This window comes from Geotrypetes seraphini, chromosome 4, assembly GCF_902459505.1.
Source record: "Geotrypetes seraphini chromosome 4, aGeoSer1.1, whole genome shotgun sequence".
Classification (NCBI taxonomy): Eukaryota; Metazoa; Chordata; class Amphibia; order Gymnophiona; family Dermophiidae; genus Geotrypetes; species Geotrypetes seraphini.
The window spans coordinates 313,370,149-313,389,635 of NC_047087.1; the positions used below are offsets into that span (position 1 = coordinate 313,370,149).

Sequence of the window (19,487 nt, forward strand, 5' to 3'; positions counted from 1 at the left end):
CCATTATTTTAGGAACTTATCCATGTATAAATAGCACTATATATACTTGCATATCACATACATGTGCAAATACCAGTTTCAAAATGCCGTTATTTATATACGGTGATCCCATACCACGTTGAGATTTTAAGGGGGCGTGGCTTAGGCATGACTAAGGACCTTCGGCCACAAGAGGGCATCTGCTCAAACTCAGGGGAGGGAAATTTCATGGAGACACCAGGAAGTACTTCTTCACGGAAAGAGTGATTGATCATTGGATCAAGCTTCCAGTGCAGGTGATCGAGGCCAGCAGCGTTCCAGACTTTAAGAATAAATGGGATACCTATGTGGGATCCCTACGAGGGTCGAGTTAAGGAAATGGGTCATTAGGGCATAGACTTAAGGGGGTGGGTCAGTAGAGTGGGCAGACTTGATGGGCTATAGCCCTTTTCTGCCGTCATCTTTCTATGTTTCTATGACTAAAGTCAACACATGCATTTTCCATTTTATAAAGGGAAGATGTGTACGGGAGAGAATTTCCACTTTAACCTCAGAGGGCACATAGATTTTTTTTCTTAAGTGTTCATTTTGATTAGGGCGGTACACTAGGGATTAAGGAGCCCTTTCACTAAAATTCATTTAAAAAATGGGCTTAGTGCATTTTAATGTGGGACTGTGCACTAAGGCCTATAAAGTTGGTGCTAATTAGTGCGATGCTAATTGCGATTCTATAAAAGTCAGGCACACTATATAGAATCACACTTGGTGATGCCTAAGCAGTTATGTGGTGCCAAGCATCCTAACTTTTAGGTGCACCGTATTTAGGCCAGGTTTTTTTTTGGCCTAAATGCATGCACCTAAGTTAAGTGCACAATGTGCCTAACTCCAAAACAGTCCGACGAGCCACCCCCTAGCCAAGCCTACCACGTTAGGTGCCTGTCCATTAATTCCAATTAACATCAATTATGAGGTGTTGTGCACATTATTAGTGCTGATTAAGCTGTTCGGACTTCCCATGTTGGCTCTGCGCATGTGTGAGCGTCGCTTTCAAAATGAGCGATTGGATGGGATTATGGCAGACCTGCGCAAAACTCATTTGCATGGGAACACCGATCGCCATTTTTAAATCGGCCATAAAAAAATCTGCCCCCAGTGACCCGCATTGTCTTAACGACTGTTTTTAGTGCATCCAGCCCACAGTAACAGCAGGAGCAGTACCTGATACAGATGTTTATCTCTAGGACCTCCTGCAGATCACACTGGAGCCCAAGGAACTGTTTTGGTTTTAATCTTCCGTACCCCCACTGGACACCATCTATCGAAATAAATCTATTTAGCTTGCACTGAAGGGACACCAAGGGGGAGTACCCCGTGGCCATACTCAGGCCAGCTTATCCATTAAGCACGCTACTCACCTCAGAAAGCAGCCTGTAGGGCGGCACCAAAGAGCAGATGTAGTCAAAGCAAAACAAGAGGTCCTAAGAACCACACCAAGTAATAAAAGGAGTACTTTTACCAGCAAATAGGGTTAATGTTGGGGTAATCATGACTGTTGTACAGAGACCAAAGGGACAAAAAGTTAATTGATGGAGAAGGTTTGCTTAAGGTGCCTAATAATCAGTCCTGACTGTGCCCTTTCAGTTGTGCACTGATGTCCACAGAGATGTATTTTATAGAGGAACTATGCAGCTGATGTCACCAGGCGATTTGTCCATACCTTGGAAGGCCTGGAATTCCTCCTACCATGTTGACTTCCAGAAGTTCTTCTCCTTCATTACATCTCCTGGATCCCATCCCAGGGATCCTTTTCTCTTTCAATTGTACCACAGAGATATGTATTACATAGGTGACTCCAGCACCATACAGATGACATTAAAAGGAGAAATGGTCAAACCCCAGAGGGCCCAAACCTCTTACAGTCACTGTCAACTTCTGGGAGCCCCAACAGAGAATTCTTCTTTTTCATGGCATCTCCTGCCTTCCACCAATGCAGATATCACTTCCCTTTTTTCCCCCCTGTACAGAAGCAGAATTATTATTTTGTTTAATTGTACATTCCTTTTCAAATAATCTAACATTCTATTTTCCTTTTTAGCATCCATGATGCATTAGGCTGAAAATTTCAACGTTATCCACAATGACTACAAGAGCCTTTTTTATAATAATAATAATAATAATAATAAGTTTATATACCGCAGGATTGTGAAGTTCTATGTGGTTTGCAATGATTAAAAATGCTACAAATTAAGTAGAACTAACAAAGTTAAAAGCTAGAGACTAACAGCTCTAGACATCAATTGTGGAATAAGATTGTAAAAATCAGCTATCTAAGTACTTCAGGAACAGCTGTGTTTTTAGGTGTTTCCTAAATTCCTCATAAGTAGTAGGCATGAGAAGTTGTTCCAGATCTTTACCCCATAATGCTGCCTGATGTGAGAAAAGAAGTTGATGATGTATTTTAAATTTACATCCTCTAACCGGTGGAGAAACAAAATTCAAGTGTGAGCTTCTTTTTTGGGGTGTTAACTCCTGGTTTACAATCCAGCATTTTATATCTGCGATTGGGATTATTTTTCCTTATGTAGATCACTTTGCACTTGTCCACATTAAATTTCATCTGCTGTTTAAATGCCCAGTTTCCCAAAGATCTTTCTGCAAAACTTTGCAGTCCTCTGCCATTTTAAGAAACTTTGAATAATGTGTCAAATGCAAGTCTGCTAACTTTACTCATTGCTTCATTCTCCAGATCACTGAAGAGTATATACCACAGGTCCCGGTACAAATACGGCACATAATAAAATCTTTTCCTGTTTCTTCCAAACCACAAGGCAATTGCCTCATATCCCATGAATTTGTAATTTTCTGAAGAGTTTCTCAGGAAGGACTTGAAATCAGTTAGATCACTTATACCTAGGTTTACTTCCAGTTTGAAAAAAAATATGTATTTATAATAAACTGATAAGGTAAGACTTGCCTTTGGTAAGCCTGTTACCTCTTCCCCATGTGAACCTGTAAGGTAATTACTCTTCTTGTTTTTGTTTTTAATAGCTTCTCCCATTTTGCCCAGTTTTGAATGGGCAAGCTTTGGCAATATGATTTCAAACCAGTCCAACATAGATAGATATTGGTAGTGCTGTGAAGGCAGGGGACACTAGAGAAAGTTACAGGGAAATACTTTTAAAACCAATAGGAGGAAATTTTTTTTCACTCAGAGAATAGTTAAGCTGTGGAACGCATTGCCAGAGGATGTGGTAAGAGCGGAGAGCGTAGCTGGTTTTAAGAAAGGTTTGCACAAGTTCCTGGAGGAAAAGTCCATAGTCTGTTATTGAGAAAGACATGGGAGAAGCCACTGCTTGCCCTGGATCAATAGCAAGGAATGCTGCTATTCTTTGGGGTTCCGGAATCTTGCTATTCTTTGATTCTGCCTGGAATCTTGATACTCTTTGGGGTTCTAGAATCTTTTGTTACTCTTTGGGGTTCCGGAATCTTGCTATTCTTTGATTCTGCCTGGAATCTTGATACTCTTTGGGGTTCTAGAATCTTTTGCTACTCTTTGGGGTTCTGGAATCTTGCTATTCTTTGATTCTGCCTGGAATCTTGATACTCTTTGGGGTTCTAGAATCTTTTGTTACTCTTTGGGGTTCCGGAATCTTGCTATTCTTTGATTCTGCCTGGAATCTTGATACTCTTTGGGGTTCTAGAATCTTTTGTTACTCTTTGGGGTTCTGGAATCTTGCTATTCTTTGATTCTGCCTGGAATCTTGATACTCTTTGGGGTTCTAGAATCTTTTGTTACTCTTTGGGGTTCCGGAATATTGCTATTCTTTGATTCTGCCTGGAATCTTGATACTCTTTGGGGTTCTAGAATCTTTTGTTACTCTTTGGGGTTCTGGAATCTTGCTATTCTTTGATTCTGCCTGGAATCTTGATACTCTTTGGGGTTCTAGAATCTTTTGTTACTCTTTGGGGTTCTGGAATGTTGCTACTCCTTGGGTTTTTGGCCAGGTACTAGGGACCTGGATTGGCCCCAGTGAAAATGGGCTACTGGGCTTGATGGACTATTGGTCTGACCCAGTAAGGCTATTCTTATGTTCTTACGTCTTTGACAAGATCTGAACCCATAAAGTGTCTTCTGCCTATGGGCTCTGTGTTATTATTATTAACCATTTTCTTTGTGTTTGGTTTTATCTTTTCCTTTAAGCCACTGAGAGGTTGTGCAGCGTCCGCCAGCTCCAGCATCCTCCCGTCCCGTCCCGGGATGCAGATGGAGGAGAAAGCTTGGGCGCCTTTAAGAGGCCGCTCCGCGCGCAGGCGCATCCGAGCCCGCGAGAGACGGCAGCCGGACTGACGGAGAGCGAGAGAGCGGCGGCGTTTGTGGGACTCGGCGGAAAGAAACGTGGAAGAAGCGGAGCTCCCTCGTCCGCCGGCGGTCGCCGCGCCCGTCCCCTCCTTCCCCCGCCCGAACTACCACAGCTGCCGCCTCGTGGAGACGCCGTTGCCGCGGCGGGAAAGGGTTGTAGCGCGCGCCTCCGACCGCCCGCGAGGACACTGGGGCCGGGCTCGCGCTCCTTTCGCACGGAGCTCGCAAAAGGATCATAATAAAAAAGAGGGGGGAGGGGGGGATTTGAAGTAACGACCGCTGTGGAAAAAAATGGCTGCTTAAGAGCCGGTCAGGGAGCGCTCGCCTCCCCCCCCCGACCCCTTCTGCATCCCACAGTCTGCATCTGGCCCTTCTCTTTCCCGAATTTCCATTTTTATTTATTTATTTTGTTTTGGTCCCCCCCCCCCCCTCTACTGTGGAGAGAACTGTCCCCCATCGTCTAACGGGACTCGACGAGCCGAGCGCTGGGCTGTGCATGACCCGGAGGGAGCGAGCGAGCGTCTCGAGGCGCTTAGCGGCTTCCTGTGGCCTCTTCGCTTTCCGCCACTTGGATGCTTTGGCCGGGCTGCGAGCATGAGACTGGCCGGGCTTCGAGGACTGCGGCCCGGGGGGGCCAAGAGACCGTGGCCCGACGCCGGCGGCTGGCTGCTGCTCCACGCCGTCCTCTACTTGCTCTGCTGCGCCCAGGTGTCGCGCTCGAAGCCCTGCGACAAGAGCCCCTGCTTCTCGGGCCGCTGTGTCAACTCCAGCTGCGTGTGCGATCAGGGCTGGGTGGGGGACCAGTGTCAGCACTGCCAGGGCAGATTCAAGTAAGTGGCACGTGCACCGGGGGGGGGGGGGGGAGAGTGGGGTCAACTAGGGCTCTTTGCAGCAGGAGACGCACATTGGTCCCCAGCCCTGCACTTCTCCCTCCGTATTCGCGGTGATGGGACGAATAGAGCCGCGAATAACTTTTGCATATATTAGTGGCTGTTTTCTATTAAAAAACCGTGGTGAAACCGCGAATAACACGGTGGGAGACCTGGCCTGTTCCTGAAGGAGAGGCAAAACACGGGTAATCAAAGATTTCTCTAAGCAAGCTGACATCGTTTGGGGGGAGGAGGCAGCAAGCTAGAAACCGCGAATACGGAGGGGAGAAGTGTATTAAAGCATGCAAGGCTTGTGCAGATGAGGGCAGGGATGGAGAGGTGGGGGTGGGGAGGGAAAATGTGTTCCCCTGTCATTCTCTACTTTGCTGTCTCTTGACCCTGCAGCAGACCAGAAAGAAGGGGGCTGGCCTTGATAATGCACAAAAACAAGAGGCAAGAGAGACCTCTGAACTAACCAACAGCCACATTTATTTCAAAACGGCGTAAATGAATGAATAGATGGATAAATAGTGAAGTCCTCGGTCTTTAAGAGGACCGTTTAAAACCCCAGAAAGTGGAATCCTAGGAAAGTCCCAACCAGGATCCAGGTTTCGGCAAACAAGTTTGCCGCCTTCAGGGGACAACCTAGCCAGGGTTTCTATACGCTGGCGTCTCAAAGCTGAGTTGTCCCCTGAAGAAGGCAAACTTGTTTGCCGAAACCTGGATCCTGGTTGGGACTTTCCTAGGATTCCCCTTCTTGGGGTTTTAAACCGTCTTCTTAAAGACCGAGGATTTTACTATTTATTCATCCATTCATTGATTTACGCCGTTTTGAAATAAATGTAGCTGTTAACTGGTTCAAACATCTCTCTTCTCTCTGTCACTGACCATCTCTGTGCTCAAGGATGCTAAGAAGAAAAAAAAAAAAAAAATTTAAATTGAATCAGGTTGGGCAGACTGGATGGACCATTCGGGTCTTTATCTGCCGTCATCTACTATGTTACTATGTTACTATTAGTGGTCTGGAATCGCTTGCAATGTGCTCTCCGGGCCTGAAATGTTATTTATTCTAAATATTGATGATAACATTACTTCAGTGAGGGCATGTTCCCTTAAGAAGGCAGAACCAGCAAGGAGCGTATTCTGCCTACTTATAATAGTGTCAGAAAGAATGCGAAAATGCTTGAGTACCTGATTGTAAAAACCGCTTAGATAACCTCGATAGGCGGTATATAAAATCCTAATAAACTTGAAACTTGATTCTAATTTCAGCATTGTTAGGGTGGAAGTGGCAGCTTTGTAGGTAAATTCACGGGAGAAGGCAAGCACTGCCTGATATATCCATCTTTAGGCTGTTTCTGCATGGCTTATGATGTCCTGATGCCTGAAAAAACCCAAGAGCGCAAAATCTGATGGAGCAGGATTACATTAGAGCATTTGGTAATAGGGTGACACATTAATTGACTTGGTGCTTTAACAATAGGGGGCCTTGTTCAGTTAAAGATTGCCTTCTCCCCCCCCCCTCATTATCTTGGGAACCCATTCCTTCATGATTAAACCAGAGCCACATTTGATATACTGTAGAGCTAATCTCATGATGTAGTTTTGTGGTGTACTTTTTATTGAATGCATTATCTTTGGCATTTGGTCTTGCTTCAACGTTTTTCTTTCAGATGGAGGAATTGTGCTTTGTTTTGACTGCTTTTGCTCATGGTGGCCTTGAATGTTCTTAGCGAGCAGAGGGAGACGTTGAAATGGCTTTTGTAGACCGTTATCAGCAGGATAACATAAATCTGTAATCAGTCATCGTCCCGTTATGCTTTCACGGTCATGACACCTTGATGACAGTTATGCAGCCGCCACCAGGTTCAGTGAAAGTGCTAGCTTTTGGAGCAGCAGGAACAGAACCAATAAAGAAGGGGATGAAATCCCGCTTTTTCCCTTCATGACCTTTGTGACCTTGGGTAGGTCACTTCATGTTTCATTGCCTAAGGTACAAAACTCAGAGTGTAAGTCTTTTCGGGTAGAGACCTGCCCCGCTGTACCTGAATGTAACTTGCCTTAAACCCAAGTTTGGAAATATGGATAATAAAAAACTTGAAATCGAGGAAGTGTTTTAGATAGTGTTCTGCCAGTTGAATTTCCTCATGTCATGAGATTTCCGTTCAGTGGTATTTTTTTCTGACAGGTATCCCTTGCTTTCGTGATGCCAGGATGAGAAGAAACAGAGTATGGGATGGGATGGGAGTTAATTGCATTGCTAGTGGCGTTAGACTGATAATTGTTTTCATTCAGTCACGCGTAATGCCATGTCTGTCTCTGCATACCTTAAGATACTCATGAATGAGACACACAGTATTTATTTTTTTATTATTATTTATTCAATTTATAAATATACAATTACAGTATAAATATATATAAAAGGAAAAAAAGAGAGATTACATACAATTAAGCAAAAACACACAATCAAAAAATAAAATAAATTCCATATGGAATTAACGATCTCTCTAATAAAGCCCACAATTTGGGAGAAGCAATTCCTATTCCATCATGGGATCTGATAGATATCAAGGTAATATAGAAATTAACAATATCAATAGTGCAGTGTTACATCTTCTACATTATTTAAGGACTAAGTCTGCGTGGGGGTACTGGGAGGGATTACTTCTTTCCCCTCTAGGAAAAACACAGACCCACAGTATTTTGAACTCTGTTGCATGTTAGTCTGATAAAGGGAGGGCATTGGAATTATGGGATGTGAAATCTGCAAGGGAAGCAGGTTTCTGACTTGCTAAATTGTGATGCATAAGCCTGCTGTTCTTTACAGTAAACGATTTGACTGCCAGTGACCTGTGATGTCTTGAATGAAAAGAGCTGCATTTCAGCTGCACTGTCCTTGCCAAGTAATGCTTAGCAGTTCCTCAGTGAATGTTCTGAGGTGTTGTGTACAGAACGAAGATGAAAGCAGTTTCTTGACCACAGTAGGGAAGAAGGGATGGGATTGCCAGTCTATGGTTGCAATCATGTCATGTACAGGTACCTGTTTTGTACCTGGGATAATCGCAATAAGCTGCAGTGGGACTTGAACCAGGTTCACAAGCCATGGCACTAATTATTAAGCTACTATACTTGGTTGCAGGTGAGAATATGGCAACGGGGTTTGTTTATTTTTTTGTGGGGCTACTAGCCAGTCCTTTCTGGCTCTTTATCTTGCTAAAATTAATATTGCTAAAGGTGATTTAAGTCTGAGTGCTACCTGTTCAGGATTAGAGTCATATGGTCGGTCCATAAAGGCAAAATAACATGCTGGGTTGTTGGCAAGGGTTTTGAGAGCGAAATGGAGATGAATCAATCTCCCGATATTAATCCACTGTAATTTGACTGGCTTCAGGGTGTCCATTTTCTGGAAGGACTTTGTATAAGTCAAGTGAGCAACCCAAAAATGCAGTATACACTTATAAGGTTTAATTTATTTTTATCAGGGTTTGTAATTGAGAGAGAATGCAGTGTTTAACGGGTGATAATAATTACAGTATGGGATACCCTTTGTGATTAATGAGTTCTTCAAAGATTGAATTTTTTTTCAGATTTTGCAGCACTGAGGTGGCTTTTGAAATAGCACATATTAAATTTTTTTATTTGTGCCTTTTGAGCCTGGGAGCTTGAAGCACGTCGCTGGCATTTGGAGCGTGTTGGTTTTATATAGAGATCTTTTCTTTTAATTTACAAGTTCAATTTTAGGACCAGTAGGGACCCCTGAAAAGAAGACAATTGTGTCGAAATACGGACCGTGTAGGGTCCATATGTTTCTAGAGGTTCCGGCCCTAGATGTATTTATGTGGCTTAATTGTTTGCCCTAATAAAGCCATCTACTTGGACATCGATTCTCCACAAGTTTTTTGGTTTCTCTATGTGTGTTTTTTATGGAGAGAATAGGATCAATTTCTTTTGTCGTTTCGAAAAAGTACCTGAATAAATTAATGTAAACTGTTCTGAGCTCCCTTGGGAGAATGGTATAGAAAATTGAATAAATAAATTAAAATAAATGCTAAGAAGCCCATAGGAATAAAATTGGCTTCCTTAGCAACAGCAGCAGATGAACCCAGAGACCAATGGGAAAGCACACATCTACCAGCAGGCAGAGATAGAGAAACTGATTAACAGGTGGTCCTATTGGCTGGCACTAGAGAATGACACGGGGAAAAAATCTGTCCCTGTCACCGCCCCGTCCCCGTCCCACCATCCTCTGCACTGCTCCGTCACCGCCATTCCCTTCACCGCTCCGCCACCGCCATCCCTTTCCGCACCATCACCGCCACTGCCATCCCATTCACCGCCCCGTCACCGTTCCCGCAGCATCCATATAAGCCTTAGTACTGTAATATTTAGCTTATTCTTTCTTATAAATCAAAGTTCCTGCTGCTGAACTAGAGAAAGAGATGTTCAGCTGGCAGGGCTTTGTTTATAAATTTTTATCAACACAACTAATATACTACTTTATCCTAAAGCAAAAAATAAATAAATAAATATAATTTTTTTTCTACCTTTGTTGTCTGGTTTCTGCTTTCCACATCTTCTCATTCAATTCCTTCCATCCACTGAGTGTCTTCTCTCTGCGTCTTCCATTTGCTGTTACTGTGCCTCTCCCTTCACCCTCCTCCAATTGGTCTAGCACCCATCTTCTTCCCTCCGCTCCCCCATAGTCTGGCATCTGTCTTCTTCCCTTCCAGCATCTTCTCCCCACTCTGTCTTCCACATTTCCCTTCAGGGTCTGTTCTTCTCTACCCTCTTTCAATGTCTGTTCTATTCCTTTCCACCACCACCCTTCCCTCCCTCCTTTACAATCTGTTCCTTTCTACCACCCTTCAGCTCCTCTCGCGTGGCCTATCTATCTACCTCCCTCCCTCTTATTTTCGTGGCACATTACAATGTAATTTGTGCAAGCCGCTGGAGCCTGCGAGCTCTGTCCCTGTCCCATTCCCACAAACTATCTCGCTTCTGTGTTCCTATTTTCCCCATTTCTAATATCTCTCCTATGTATCTGCCATTGCCCCCCCCCCGTGTCCATATACCATCCCCATGGCATGTCCCTTTTATGTCTCTGTCCCTATGCACATAATTTCCCCTCTTTCTGTTACCTTCCTCTGTCCAGATTTCCCCTATCTTCCTCTTCCATACCAGCGTGTCTCTTCTTTTCAACCCCATCTAGCTTCTTTCCCTCTTTCTCCCCCCCCCTGCTTCCAGCATCTGGCTTACCTGCCTGTCTTCCCCTTTCTTTCCTGCTTTGGGTTTCTTTCTTTCCCTCTTCATCCCCTTGGCCCAGAATTTTTTTTTCCTTTCACTCCCTCCTTCCTAGTATGAGCCGGGAACAAACGCGATCTCACGGTCTAGCAGCCCCCACCTACCCGATCGCAGCGTTTAGCCAGCTCCCTCCCTCCACCTCACCTTACATTCTGAGTTTGCCGGCTTCCTTTTTCCCCAAGCCGCACGCGTTTAAAAAGATGCGCACGCGCGGCTGCGCGAGTCCATCAAGCTTCTCCTCTCCTGCAACTTCCTGTTTCCGGTTGCGTCAGAGGAGAAGCTTGATGGACTCGCGCAGCCGCGCGTGCACGGCTTTTTGAACGTGTGCTGCTCAGGAAAATGGAAGCTGGCAAACTCAGAATTTAAGGTGAGGTAGAGGGAGGGAGCTGGCTAAACGCTACGGACGGGCGGTGGCTGTGGGGACCGCGCGATCCTAAATGCCTCACTGCGGAGACAAGACCATTCACCGCTCCACGGGCGGTGAATGGCCTTGCCCCCGTCCCTGCAGCGACTGTTATTTTTCATTCCCCGTTCCGGCGGGTTACCCGCGGCTAAACGCGGCTAGCCGCGGGTAACCGCCACCGTGTCATTCTCTAGCTGGCACTCCTCCTGTAAATTCAGTATGCTCTATTTCCCAGCAGGTGATGGTCGCTATTCAACTAGCTCCTGAATTCTGGCTGTGACTGGATAGTTATTTTCTCCTGTTGAGGTTTCTCTTCAGTGTGATGGCAATTTTATTTCTCCTGTTGAGGTTTCTCTTCAGTGAGACAGGGGTGTCTGGCTGAACTGTGCCGGCTTTAGGGGTTATACCTGGGCCCCCCCAGGTCCCTGCCTCACCCTTCCTCAATGATAGAGGGTCTGACTGGGTCTCTATTTTTTCTTCTTTCCCTTCTCTGTTTAAAAAAAAAAAAAAAAAAAAGGGAGACCACAGTTGCTACATTCTGCCCTGTTAGTGCTGCACAACCAGCTCTTACTGATATAGAAAATTGAATAAATAAATAAATAAATAAAATAAATGCTAAGAAGCCCATAGGAATAAAATTGGCATCTTATCATTTAGTGCACCTTTGTAAGAGTAAGGGGGGGAGATAGGGCTTGATGTACTGCTTTTTCTGTAAAAGGTGGCCCTAAGGGATGAGTAATAGAATTCAGGTATGCTTGGGACAGACACAAAAGGACATTATGATGGTGGGAGGGTAGCATAGAAGGCCACAGATAGATCAGCCACAGTCTAGGTGGACCAAGTGTTTGCTTGCTTGCCATCTTTTAGCTGTAAAATTTTTAAATTGAACAAAACAGTACTATATATTCAAGGACGCTTTTGAAAAATAGACAACATAAACTTCTTAGATCTAAATTAGACATCTGTATAGAATGATTATAGATTTTTTTTTTTTTTTTTTGCTCTTCTTTCTTTCATTCTTTTTTCTCTTTTCTCCTTTTTGTGTTACCTACCAAATTTGCTCCCCGCTAAATGTTTCCTTTCTCTCTTTAAAGATTGTAGTTCATCCCCTTCACCTTCCGTACCAGTTATGTATTAGAATGGATAGAATTTGAATGTAATTGTGTAAAAGAGTTTTGTTTCCCCCCATTTTTAAAATATTGTACGCTTTGAAGTTTTTGATATCGCGTACATAACAAAAATTTAATAAACTTGAAACTATATATTCTCTAAATATGATGTAATGTTCATGCAATTTTTGTGTAAATAACTGTCCCTCTGTTGAAGATTCTGAATAACCAATGACAGTATTTTGGCTGGCGTTCACTTCCAAATGCATTGAAAATGTGCAGACTCGGGGCATGGTTCACAGTGCATATTTGTTTCTGACCCTGCTGTCCTGGGACATTTACAGATGGAACTTCTCAGTGGACCTGTTTATTAATTAAATTTGGTAGGAGACTTGAAACCTTAGCAGTACACAGATCTGATAATTTTGTCCTATGACACCACTGTGCAATAGCCTTTGCTTAACGTGCCAGCTCATCTGTGCCTTAATCCATTAAGACCACATTAGAACAGTCAGAAGAAGAGAATGTGGTGAAATAAAATATTTTCATCTGTTCTGTTAAAAAAAAAATATGAATGAACTCAATCATGGCATTAGATTCATGACGCGGTCAGTGTGGTAGCCTTTTAATACCATCAGTTCAATACAAGCACAATTTTCAAAAGCATTTCTGTACTTAGACCTGTTTATGTGTGGAATTAGGTTGGTCAGTTTTCATTAAACAGAGTTTCCCAAGGCAGTCAGGTTTTCAAGATATCCACAATGAATATGCATGGAAGAGATTTGCATGCAATGGAGGCAATGTATGCAAATCAATCTCGTGCATATTCACTTTGAAAACTTGACTAGCAAGGGGTTACTCCAAGACCGACTTGGGAAACAATGTCATAAAGTCCGTGGAGGGTTTGTGTAGGACAGTGGTCCCCAAACTTGTCCTGGAGGATCACCAGGCCAATCAGGTTTTCAGGCTAGTCCTAATGAACATGCATGAGAAAGATTTGCATATAATAGAAGTGACAGGCATGCAGATCTGCTTCATGCATATTCATTAGGGCTATCCTGAAAACCCGATTGGCCCTCCATGACAGGGTTGGGGACCACTGGTAGGAGGATAACTGTGCCAATAGCAATTGCAAATTTCCAAAGTGTAAAATTTTTTAATTTTTGAAAATTGGTGTGTTTGTAAAAATTACTTGTAGTCTTGCATTTGTGTTGCTTCTTTTGTTAACACTTTCCCATTTCACAATCCAGTCAGTGTTTTCACTCTTGAGGTCAGCATTTTAAACACAAATCAGCTTTAATGTTTAAATAATTCACATGTATTAAGTTCCACTGTTCATATATAGTCAGTGCTGTCACCTATCTGAACACCCTCACTGGCAATATTTAGCTGCTATGAAACTGTACATTTTAAGTAAGGGCAACACAAACTGCTGAACTATATATGGATGCTGGCTGAATATCACCGATATCGATATAGTTAGGCAGAACATGTTGCTTTCTGTTTGCTCTGCCCTGATACTATGAAATCAGGTGTTCCAAGTCAGGATGTCTGAAGCTCCATTAAAACAGGATCTGCCAGTGCAGAGTCTGTTCTAAAATACATGGAGAAATGGACCATCTAGATCAGGGGTGTCAAAGCCCCTCCTCGAGGGCTGCAAACCAGTCGGGTTTTCAGGATTTCACCAATGAATATGCATGAGATCCATTTGCATGCACTGCTTTCATTGTGTGCTAATAGATCTCATGCATATTAATTGGGGAAATCCTGAAAACCCGACTGGATTGCGGCCCTTGAGGAGGGACTTTGACACCCCTGATCTAGGGCTAGCTATCTGTGACAAGAACATTTTTGTTTTTTTTTTAAATATATATTTTAGAAAAAAAAGTTTTAAAAGATGGATAAAAAAGCAGGCGCATAGACATCATGTGCTGTAAAAAGGATGTCTGTGGTTGAGTGGAAGGCAACAGAGGGTAGTGGTCAATGGAGATTGCTCTGAGGAAACATATGTTACCAGTGGTGTGCCGCAAGCTTTGGTACTCTTGGCTCTTTTTTTTTTAACATTTTTGTAAGTGATATTGTGGAAGGGCTGACTGGTAAGATTTGCCTCTTTGTGGACGATACCAAAATCTGCAATAGAGTAGCACCCCTAATGATCTGGATAACATGAGGAAGGACATAGTAAAGCTCGAGGAATAGTCTGGAATTTGAGAGCTAAGATTTAATGCTAAGAAATGCAAGGTCATGCATGTGGGCTGCAAAAATGCAAGGTCATGCATGTGGGCTGCAAAAATGCAAGGTCATGCATGTGGGCTGCAAAAATGCAAGGTCATGCATGTGGGCTGAGAGAACGGTACTGTTTAGGGGTGAAGAACTTTTCTGTACGAAAGAGAAGCGGGATTGATTACGATAGTCTGTGGTCTTGAGGTGGCCAAGTAGGTTGAAAAGTTGACGGTGATAACTAGAAGGATGTTTAGGTGCATAGGGAGAGGATTGACCAGTAGGAATAAGGTGGCATTGATGCCCCCCATATAAGATTCTGGTGAGACTTCATTTGGAATATTGTGTATAATTGTAGAGGTCGTACCTTCAAAAAGATATAAACAGGATGGAGTCGGTCCAGAGGAAGACTACTAAAATGATCATTGTTCTTCATCAAAAAGTGTACAGGGAAAGACTTAAAGATCTCAATATGCATACTTTGGTTTTTTTTTTTAAAATTTCTAAACCGTTTAAAACTAAATGGTTTACATAATTTACTTACATAATTTTGTAAAAACATGATAAAACAGACACACAAACAATCATCAAATCATATCTACAAACTAATACCATAGCTTATATAATGAGAATTGATTATTTTAGTAGTCTTCCTCTGACTGATTCCATCTGTTTATATCTTTTTGAAGGTACGACAACCAAAGTATACATATTGAGATCTTTAAGTCTTTCCCTGTACACTTTTTGATGAAGAACAACATGAATAATTCGTCAACTGTGTAGAGAGGAAAATTATTGGCTAAAAAAGGCATCTACAAATAATGGTTTAAATGTGTATGAGGTGAATCTCTTTCAACTGAAAGGGAACTCTGGAATGAGGGGGCATGGGATGAAGATACAGGGATAGATTCAGAAATAACCTCGGGAAATACTTTTTCATGGAAAGGTTGGTAAATGCTTGGAACGGCCTCCTGGTGGAGAAAGAAAGTGTTATCTGAATTCAAGAAAGCTTGGGACATATATTTTGGATCTCTAAGGGGAGAGGGATGGGATAGTTAGGCAGACTAGATAGGCCACATGGTCTTTATCTGCCTTCACGTTTCAGTGTTTGTTTTTGCTTATTTTAAACTTGATATGTTGTGAAATAGCATCTGATCCCCCCTCCCACATTTACTTTCAGTTCTCCAGATGTGCTGTGATTCTCCAAACAGAAAGGCTGCTACAGATACAAAACAGCTGTTGTCTCCTGAAAGCCTTCCCCTCCCCTTCGCACCCCTCTAGGAGCTACTTACAATATATAGATTTCCACTTGGAAGGTGCTTCTCAGCTAAAATATTCTTCTAAATATTGATGATGATGATGATACTGTAATAATAATACCCCAGTAAAGGCATGGAGTAGGACAGATGTGTTGCCTCTTGCCCTTTCCCATGATTCCTTAAGAGGGCAGAACCAGGAAAGAGTGCATTCTGCCTCCTTTTTTTTTTTTTTTACAGTATTGGATACAGGTGCCCTCTTTGCACTTACTTGTGTTATGTTTTGCAGTTAAGTGCAGGCATTTGCCTCTTTTTCCCTCAGAGCCCCCTGTATGACCTGAGAGCAAGTCTAACTCCTGACCTGTCTCCTTTTTGAATTCTTTATTTTTGCAGTGGGGATCGAGTATCTGTTTTCAACCAGTCAGAAGTCCTGTCCATAACATGCCCAATCCATGCCCACCTTATCCAAAGCATGTTCTATAGATTTGAATGTTTATATCTTGGAGGATTTTGATGTCTCTGCAGTAAGCATATCTAAATGCCAGTTTATGAACATCTAAAGCATGGATGGTGTAAAATAAGCACCTCTGTGGATAATGCTGAGATAGTCAACAGTGCTGCTGAAAATTAATGGACAAGAGGTTGATATGTCAAGTGGCAGCAGCTTAATGAATGAACAAACCTCTTTGAATATTTACCCAAATATTTCTAATGCCTCTGGTCAGACATGGGCAACTCCGGTCCTCAAGGGCCGGTATCCAGTCAGGTTTTCAGGATTTCCCCAATGAATAGGCATTGAAAGCACTGCATGCAAATACTGTAGATCTCATGCATATTCATTGGAGAAATCCTAAAAAACGGATTGGATTCTGGCCCTTGAGGACTGGAGTTGCCCATGTCTGCAAGTCTAGCTGATAGTTGCTAATCCTGTTATTAAAGGACCATAAACCTTGTAATATTGGGACAGACCAAAAGTCCATCAAGCCCAGCATCCTGTTTCCAGCTGTGGTCAAACTAGATTGCAAGAACCTGTGAAACTGTTAGATGGTGAACCTCCCCTCCCCCAGGGTATGGATTTTTATTCTGTAGCATTCTTTCAAAGAACATACATACTTTCCTTCCTCAAGTTTGAAGGAAGGGGTCTATGTGGTCATGAAATATCATGCATGGAATTGGTTTTAGATAAATCCTGTATTAGGATGGAGAAGGGATAATATGAAAACAGGACATATAGGAAATCCTGATAGGGAGGTTTCAACAAAGGTAAAAAAAAACCCAGAAGTTTTTATGGGGCGAGCAGTTTGTAAATTGTTCCTGTCCATTTCTAAGCATCTTGTAGATACAAGGAAAAAAAAACAGAGTTCCTTATCAGCAGCAGACGAATCCAGAGGTGAGTGGTTTATGTCCACCTACCAGCAGGCGGAGACAGAGAGCACAAAGTTGAACTCTGTTATGCATTATATGATAAGAAACAACAGCAATTCTTCCCTAGCCCTGAAAAAGGGTGAGGGGAAGAGGCAGCTCGAACCATGCTACTAAAGAAAATTTTTTGTGATAAACGGGAAGCCCTCAGTTGCACAGCTCGCAATGGGTTTTTCTGACACATACAGTATATGATGGCATTCTCACTGGTACTTTAGTATTCTCTTTCCCTAGCAATAGCAGCAGATGAATCCAGAGACCAATGGGATAGCTCACATCTACCAGCAGGCGGAGATAGAGAAACTGATTAACAGGTGGTCCTATTGGCTGGCACTCCTCCTGTTGATTCAGTAATCTCTATCTCCCAGCAGGAAAAGGTCACTATTCAACTAGCTCCTGAATTCTGGCTGTGGCTGGAACTTTATTTTCTCCTTTTGAGGTTTCTCTTCAGTGAGACTGCCATTCTGTTTCTCCTGTTGAGATTTCTCTTCAGTGAGACTGCCATTCTGTTTCTCCTGTTGAGGTTTTCTCTTCAGTGAGACTGCCATTCTGTTTCTCCTGTTGAGGTTTTCTCTTCAGTGAGACTGCCATTCTGTTTCTCCTGTTGAGATTTCTCTTCAGTGAGACTGCCATTCTGTTTCTCCTGTTGAGATTTCTCTTCAGTGAGACTGCCATTCTGTTTCTCCTGTTGAGGTTTTCTCTTCAGTGAGACTGCCATTCTGTTTCTCCTGTTGAGGTTTTCTCTTCAGTGAGACTGCCATTCTGTTTCTCCTGTTGAGGTTTTCTTTTCATTGAGACTGCCATTCTGTTTCTCCTGTTGAGGTTTTCTCTTCAGTGAGACTGCCATTCTGTTTCTCCTGTTGAGGTTTCTCTTCAGTGAGACTGCCATTCTGTTTCTCTTGTTGAGGTTTCTCTTCAGTGAGACTGCCATTCTGTTTCTCCTGTTGAGATTTCTCTTCAGTGAGACTGCCATTCTGTTTCTCCTGTTGAGGTTTTCTCTTCAGTGAGACTGCCATTCTGTTTCTCCTGTTGAGGTTTCTCTTCAGTGAGACTGCCATTCTGTTTCTCCTGTTGAGATTTCTCTTCAGTGAGACTGCCATTCTGTTTCTCCTGTTGAGGTTTCTCTTCAGTGAGACTGCCATTCTGTTTCTCCTGTTGAGGTTTTCTCTTCAGTGAGACTGCCATTCTGTTTCTCCTGTTGAGGTTTTCTCTTCAGTGAGACTGCCATTCTGTTTCTCCTGTTGAGGTTTTCTCTTCAGTGAGACTGCCATTCTGTTTCTCCTGTTGAGGTTTCTCTTCAGTGAGACTGCCATTCTGTTTCTCTTGTTGAGGTTTCTCTTCAGTGAGACTGCCATTCTGTTTCTCCTGTTGAGGTTTCTCTTCAGTGAGACTGCCATTCTGTTTCTCCTGTTGAGGTTTTCTCTTCAGTGAGACTGCCATTCTGTTTCTCCTGGTGAGGTTTTCTCTTCAGTGAGACTGCCATTCTGTTTCTCCTGTTGAGGTTTTCTCTTCAGTGAGACTGCCATTCTGTTTCTCCTGTTGAGGTTTTCTCTTCAGTGAGACTGCCATTCTGTTTCTCCTGTTGAGGTTTTCTCTTCAGTGAGACTGCCATTCTGTTTCTCCTGTTGAGGTTTTCTCTTCAGTGAGACTGCCATTCTGTTTCTCCTGTTGAGGTTTTCTCTTCAGTGAGACTGCCATTCTGTTTCTCCTGTTGAGGTTTTCTCTTCAGTGAGACTGCCATTCTGTTTCTCCTGTTGAGGTTTTCTCTTCAGTGAGACTGCCATTCTGTTTCTCCTGTTGAGGTTTTCTCTTCAGTGAGACTGCCATTCTGTTTCTCCTGTTGAGGTTTTCTCTTCAGTGAGACTGCCATTCTGTTTCTCCTGTTGAGGTTTTCTCTTCAGTGAGACTGCCATTCTGTTTCTCCTGTTGAGGTTTTCTCTTCAGTGAGACTGCCATTCTGTTTCTCCTGTTGAGGTTTTCTCTTCAGTGAGACTGCCATTCTGTTTCTCCTGTTGTGGTTTTCTCTTCAGTGAGACTGCCATTCTGTTTCTCCTGTTGAGGTTTTCTCTTCAGTGAGACTGCCATTCTGTTTCTCCTGTTGAGGTTTTCTCTTCAGTGAGACTGCCATTCTGTTTCTCCTGTTGAGGTTTTCTCTTAAGTGAGACTGCCATTCTGTTTCTCCTGTTGAGGTTTTCTCTTCAGTGAGACTGCCATTCTGTTTCTCCTGTTGAGGTTTTCTCTTCAGTGAGACTGCCATTCTGTTTCTCCTGTTGAGATTTTCTCTTCAGTGAGACAGGGGTGTCCGGCTGAACCATGCCGGCTTTAGAGGTTACACTTGGGCCCCCCCTTGTCCCTGCCTCACCCTCCCTCCATTGCTAGAGGGTCTGACTGGGTCTCAATTTTTTTCTTCTTTCCCTTCTCTGTAAAAAAAAAAAAAAAAAAAAAAAGAGACCACAGTTGTTACATTTTGCCATGCTTTTGCTGCAAACTGGCTTCAGCCGGCCCTAACAACAAGCTGTGAGTATGTCTGGCTTTTACAGTTGTATGAACTTCAGGTTCTGTTTGGGA

The 19,487-nt window shown here is 43.1% G+C and overlaps 1 protein-coding gene across 1 annotated transcript in view; it reads left to right on the plus strand.

The window, feature by feature from the left end:
* Positions 1 to 4,232: 4,232 nt before the first annotated feature.
* Positions 4,233 to 19,487, plus strand: part of ATRNL1 (attractin like 1) — a 1,517,170-nt gene continuing 1,501,915 nt past the window's right edge. The window contains exon 1 of the mRNA XM_033941321.1: positions 4,233 to 5,169. Coding sequence (XP_033797212.1) covers positions 4,934 to 5,169 — 236 coding nt within the window. The 5' untranslated portion in view covers positions 4,233 to 4,933. The remainder of the gene's footprint in view (positions 5,170 to 19,487) is intronic.